At 36.5% G+C, this 6,610-nt stretch overlaps 1 protein-coding gene across 1 annotated transcript; it reads left to right on the top strand.

Moving 5' to 3' along the window:
• Positions 1–2,008: 2,008 nt before the first annotated feature.
• LOC145585898 (auxin response factor 17-like) lies at positions 2,009–6,610 on the top strand. Its single transcript, XM_081642606.1, has 3 exons — positions 2,009–3,272; positions 5,071–5,750; positions 6,305–6,610. Exons 1-2 carry the CDS (start codon positions 2,160–2,162, stop codon positions 5,704–5,706), a joined length of 1,749 nt encoding a protein of 582 aa, XP_081498732.1. The 5' UTR covers positions 2,009–2,159; the 3' UTR covers positions 5,707–5,750; positions 6,305–6,610.

Genomic DNA, 6,610 nt, shown 5'->3' with positions numbered 1-6,610 from the left:
CCATCTAATCCCCACCAAAGACCCGCATATAATTTTCGTCTCTCAAATACACAATCCTATATAATTAATACGGATTATAATTATATATATAAAAAAAACATTCCTAATATTACACACATTTTTGTTATAATATAGTACAAAGTATTATAATTAATATTTTATTTCACGTAATTATTTTATAAAATAGTATAAAAGTATATAATTTTACTTTTAAAGATATATAGATGTGGGTATGAGGTGCAGATAAGGCGGGTTCGAAGTGGGGCGGGGCGGGGCGGGGATGGAGCGGGTACAACTTAAAATCCACCCCCGCCCCATCACCCGTAGCGGGTATTGTTTTTATCCCCATCCTCGCCCCACCACCCGCCAATTTGAGACCCATCTCCGCCCCATTGGGGCGGGGATGGGACCAGTCTTCTAGTTGACCCGCCTCTGACATCCCTAATAATAAGTGAAAGCTAAGTATTTTATGAAACTAGCTCACTGTGTGTTGTGTTGGATTGATTCAAAAACTAGGATCTGTAGGACTGTAGCCTAAATCTATGGAGTAAACTTTGTACTCTTATAAATTTAGAGTTACTTAAAATAAATTTTTTTGTTTAACGAATAAGTTCAATATCATTTTTATATTTTCGTTTTTTGTCTAATTATTTTAAAAAAATTCGAAGTAAATTTTTACTTTTTAGTTGCTTATTATTTTTTTTTTTTATAAAATATGTCACAATAATTTGTTTAAAGTTGTAAAATTCATTTGAAATAATAAATATTATGTACACAAAATTTGCGACTCGTGTAACAAATTTACACCAAAAAAAAAAAAAAAATTTGCGACTCGTGTCCAATACACGACACTCGTCTTTAAAAATCTACTTAAATTTTGGGATAGTTGTCCTATATCTAATCTTTAATGTCCCAATACATGAGATAAAAATGACTAAAATTGGAGACGTGAAAATCAACAACTCAAATTACAAAAACAAACCACATACATCTTTTTAAGGAGTGTGAGTAGTAGACTAAGTAAACCATGAGAATTTTACTAAATTCTGTTAAAGATATTTTAAATCTTAAATTTTTACTGTACTAACAAATACCAATTTCCTTTTTATCTTTTAAAATATTTACCTAACGAAAATTCTGTTCTTTGTACTTTCATAATTATCTTATTGTTATTCAAACACTGAAATTAATTAATTAATTTTATAACAATTGTAATTATGGGCGTGTTCGGCACTAGCTTTTGGGTAGCTTTTAGGTAGCTTTTAGTGGTTTGACTTATTCAAACCACTACATAGAAAAAATTATGAGTGTTTGGGAATGTAGTGGTGGGGGTAGAGTTTAGTGGTTGAAGTAGCTTTTGTGAAAAGTTAACATTATTAACTTTTGTGAAAAGCTAGGTAGCTGTTGAATTTTCTTCTATTTTTTTTAGAATTTTACAGTTCACAGCTAGTTTACCAAACACTCATACTAAATTATTTATTTTCACAGCTAACAGCTAGTTGACAGCTAACAGCTTCATATACAGCTAACAGCTAACAGCCACCAGCACAGCTAACAACTACCTCTACAGCTATATTTTGCCGAACACGCCCTATATCATTTTTCCGCTTAGATTCATCTTTTACCATTCCCTAAAATTTCTGTATTTTGTAACTGCTTAGAATTTTCAATTTTAAACAAGTGTACGACATATTTTTACCCTTACAAGGGACATTTTCGTCATTTCCAGTATTTATTTACTCTACTACTGAAACAAATGCTGCGGTTTTCCAAAACCACTGTCTTAACCCTAATTACACTGAAGCTGGTTTTATTTTTTCACGCTCTAATCAAATTCTGTTTTACAGCTCAACAAAACAACACGCGCTGAAAATCGCGTGGATAATTAAGAGCTTTAATCACTGTAATTATCATGACAAGGGTAGATTAGTCATTTCACCGGTCGTCTCGTCTCTACCAAATTCATCCACCCCTCTCTCCTTATATTACGAGTGTGAGAGTGAGATTCGTAGAGAGAGAAAACAGCAACGAACAAGAAAGAGAAAAAAAAGAACACAAATTAAATTCTTCTGAAACAAAACCCTAGATAATTCCCAAAATTTAATTGAATTGTTCTTGATTTTGCCCTGTTTTGGGTGAATCTTGTCATCTGAATTTGAATGGCGGATCAACGTCAACGACGAAGCTGCACACTGCAGAAACAGCAGCCGCAACAACAGCAGCAGCAGCAGCAGCAGCAGCAGGAGAAGGAGAAGGAATTGAGTGCTGCATTAGCGAAGATTATACAAGGAAGCTTGATTCATGTACCAAAGAAGGATTCTAGGGTTTACTTCTTTCCTCAAGGGTACTTGGAACAAGCTTTGAACCCAGTTCCTCTGTCATCAATTGATACTTCGAGATCTTATATGCAGTGTCGTGTCCTTGATAGACGTTTTTATGCTGATACTGTTACTGATGAAGTTTTCGTCAAGTTTCGGCTTATGCCGTTGAAGTTGAATAGTAGGTTTGTGGTGGAAGATTCTGGAAGTGTTGATAATGGTGTTGAGGAAGATGAAGAGAGTGAGAATGTGATTGAATCGTATGTGAAGAAATTGACGGCTTCGGATGCGAATAATGGAGGTGGGTTTTCTGTGCCGAGGTATTGTGCTGAGTCGATATTTCCGGCATTGAATTTTGAGGATGATCCACCTTTTCAGAATCTGAGAATCTTTGATGTTCATGGAGTTGAGTGGCCATTTAGGCATATTTACAGGGGGACTCCAAGGAGACATTTGTTGACTTCTGGGTGGAGTAAGTTTGTGAATAGTAAGGTTCTTGTTGCTAATGATAGTGCTGTTTTTATCAAGAATAAGGTCACTGGTCAGTTGTTTGTTGGGATTCGAAGGGCGTTTAAGCTGCCCAGGCCGAATGCCCGTGTTTCGCCTTGGGTGGTGTTGCCGCCGCCCAAACCCCGGAAGATTGGGGTGTTTGCGAGGAATGTGAGGGAGAGGGTTCCGGAGGATGCGGTAGTGGATGCGATTCAGAAGGCGGCGAGTAATGAGCCGTTCGAGGTTGTGTATTACTCGAGGGGTGGATTGCCAGAGTTTGTGGTGGCAGCTGAGAAGGTGGAGCAGTCTTGGGGAGTGTTCTGGAATTCTGGAGTTCGGGTTAAAATGGCCCGGCAAATCGAAGATGGAGGCCCAAAGCCGACGTGGTTTAATGGGACGGTTGCTTCTGTGGTGCCTGGTCCTGATCAAGGTCCTTGGCCCGGTTCTCCTTGGCGGATGCTTCAGGTATTGCCATTTCTTACTTTGTTCATTTTGTTATGTTTATGTTGTTATTATTTGGTATGTTATTATTATGAAATGCAGTTGATTGTAAGAATGATAATAGGAATTCTATGGATGTTTCAAATAATTCATTGGAGATGAGTGTGCTATAATTGTTATTGACATGTATCATACAGTGTTTGAATCTGTCTGTTCATTTTCTAGTTGTTTGATAATATTATAAATTAAAGGTTGGTCTTGGGAAAATTGAATAATAATTAAAAAAAAAAAAACAAATAGGACTTGTCTTCCCCTTGATTTTCTGCTATACATGTAATTTTGTTTAGCAAGTATTCTTGTTTCCTTGTTTCATTCAGATGTCTGCTAATCAATTCCTCTCTATCATATTCGTATTTTAGAAATAAACAACTGTAATTTGACTATGCTGTTCTCAGACTTTTTTTTTTGTTGAAGCTTTTGTGATGGTGTTATTGAGCAATTTATGTGTAATTGTGATTCTCTCTCCAAAGAGACGATACAAAAGGACTTATATTTCAGCCATTTAGGGTTTAACTAGTTTAGGACTGAATCAAATAGTCATGAATATTTTCTTGGCCTTTCATGGGTGCTTTCTTTAGAGAATTTGATTTGAAATTTTGCGAGGAAGTGATCGTTTTTGGAAAGTTGATGACTTGATGTTGGTTTGTGGTTGGGTGCTTCCTCTATAGAGGTTTTAGAATTTTCTGAATTTCCTGTGTATCTGGTTGGTCAAAAATAAGTGATTTGATGAATTATATACTACTTTGAAGACTTGAATTGATTTAAACTGGATACTATATTACTATTCAGATTCCTTGACTTATCTGATCACCAAGAGATGGATTGTTACACTGCATTCAGCAATTTCTACCTTATTATAGATTCTTGTATGTGTCGTGCTTTAGCAACAAATGTTGGGAGTTATTCAATGATTTCAATCTGCGTAGAAATTGTAGTCACATGGGGAACTTTTGGGCTCTTCCCTCACCCGGTCAACCCCTTCCTCCCTCGTTAGTGAATAAAATTATGATATTCCAACATGTTCCCAATCATTTGTCTAGAATGTTTCTCATGTTCCTCATTGTTGTTTTCCGAAAGCATGACATTCTGCTTTAAATTATAAAATTGTTGTAAGGCCTTAATTATCCAACTATATGTGGCGAAAGGTATTGTTGTGGTGATAACAATGTGTTGATCTAGTAGTTCTTGTCAGGCATTTTCTTGATCCCTCATTTTCTTGATACAGTTCCTATTCCAATTTCAAATGATACAGAGAAAGGAGGGGGGTTCTCGAAGGTTTTTGAAAATCAACTTCACATTCTAATGAATTATTTAGCATTATGATTCAAGTGTATGAATAGCTTTTAGTTTAACAGTCGATTTATTTTGATACTGCTAAATGAGTGTTTTCAAAGATACTTTTTTGAAATCTTGAGAAGTAGTGCATTCACTCCGCATCAAATGCTATTTGTTTCCTTTTCACCCAAGACATCATTATATGAACTGTTGTGACAATTTCTATATTCGTGTTAAAGTTGTTTGTTTTATGTGCAATGAGCTTATACAAGGTGTTGCTGTTTCTGCTTGGGGGCAGTCCTTGCGTGCCTGGCTAACATATCTTTATCTATGTTTCTCTGGTACAAGCATTGACTTTAAAAAAAAAAATCATTTGCAGTTTACCAGTAGAGGCATTGTTATTGGCCTGTAATTAAATTATTAAGCTGTAAGTATTACTTAGTTGGGATTTGGGATGTGAAACACTCATAAATAATATTCTTTGCAGGTTGCTTGGGATGAGGCTGATAAGATGGAAGAATTTAAGATGCTTAGTCCATGGCAATTGGAGTGTATTGCTCCAACACCACCACCTATTCATCCTACATTTAATGCTGCCAAAAAGTTAAAGGGTGTGCAGAACTCTGTAATGCAAGCTGATGGGAAGGGAGATATTTCCTTTCCTCAAATCGAATTTGGTTCAATGATGATGGGCCCGTTAAGCCAATCCTATATAAATTACAACAAATTTCCCGCAGGCATGCAGGGAGCCAGGCAATTTCCTAGTATTTATCTACCTAGTTCATCTACCACCATGAATGGCAGTTCTCATCAGGGGGGTCCTGATGATAATATGGACAGTAGTATGTCACAGAAAGTGGAAGGTGTGTCCATAAACCCGAATGTTGCCAGTTCATCTTGTGAGACACCTTCACCTGACAGCCACAACAGTGTGCAACTCTTTGGTTCGACGAGTACTGGGCGTCATTCATGCAACGTAACTAGACAAGGTGTCACTTCATTTCAGCTGTTTGGGAAGACCATCCATATGGAGCAGCCTCTTGCAGATACGGATGACATAAGCTGTACAGAATGTGATGCTGAATCTCAGAGACCCCCTGTGATGAAACCATCTGCTATGTGAATGGCGATTTGCAATGTGTTTGCAATTGGGGGAAGGTTGTACAGGTATACATCTTGATAATTTATGATATAATGTTTTATTTACGCTGACTGCATTTTAGTTTCCTTCTCAAAAAGCATGTACAGTTGCTTTAAAATGTGTCTTTTCATTTCTTCTGTTGATGAATGAACTCCGTTGTGTTTTAAATACACCTTATTCGTTCTTAGGCCACCTCTGCACCTAAATATCTCATCTGTTAAATGCTTAAGGCTCCTGAATTGGTTAGCTTTTGCATTTATCACATGGTCTCAATTACCTTGATAATGGTGGCATGGTTGTTTAAGCATTGCATGTGATGAAATCATATATGAGATTTTGGCTGACCAATAGCTTGATATATTTTTGCATTTTTGTGACATTTGTCTTTTATTTTTGAAAAAGGTATGATGTGTATGGGTAGTAAGTCTAGTAACTCTATATTTGCTTGTAGTTAAATACTTCTCATGCAACAAAGCAAAGTGAAATGCAATTAACTTCCTGTAGGGAAATTAAATGCACAAGTCTTACATTGTAGACCATTGCAAAGTCTCCAGGAAGTGACAGTTTCTTTTTTTCTCAGTTTCAGGTATGTGGCTCGGTGAGTAGAGGCATGCACCACGCAATTTCTTGTTTAGGATTGGACCTATGTAGCTTGCTGATGGTAGTTCGTTTTTCACCTAGTATGGTTTGTTTTGGCGCTGTAAATTTTTATCTTAGAGACGCTTATCAAACTAAGTCTAAATAATTTGCTTTGTGGTGGTGTGCTTTTAGATTTGGACATGATGTAAATTTAGTCCACACCTTGAATGGAGAAAAACCATTAGGGCTCTTTCCAAAACAGGGTGTTGAGAATGTTAATTCTTTTCAGTAAGTCAGACATTCTTGA

Source organism: Chenopodium album, chromosome 16 (assembly GCF_948465745.1).
Source record: "Chenopodium album chromosome 16, dcCheAlbu1.1, whole genome shotgun sequence".
NCBI lineage: Eukaryota > Viridiplantae > Streptophyta > Magnoliopsida > Caryophyllales > Amaranthaceae > Chenopodium > Chenopodium album.
Note: the sequence above shows the minus strand (reverse complement) of the source record. Positions and strands in the feature narration are given on the sequence as shown.

Coding starts and splice junctions, on each gene's coding strand:
- LOC145585898 (XM_081642606.1), top strand. CDS start 2,160: ATGGCGGATCAACGTCAACGACGAAGCTGCACACTGCAGAAACAGCAG. Junction 3,273..5,070: donor CTCCTTGGCGGATGCTTCAG/GTATTGCCATTT, acceptor TATTCTTTGCAG/GTTGCTTGGGATGAGGCTGA.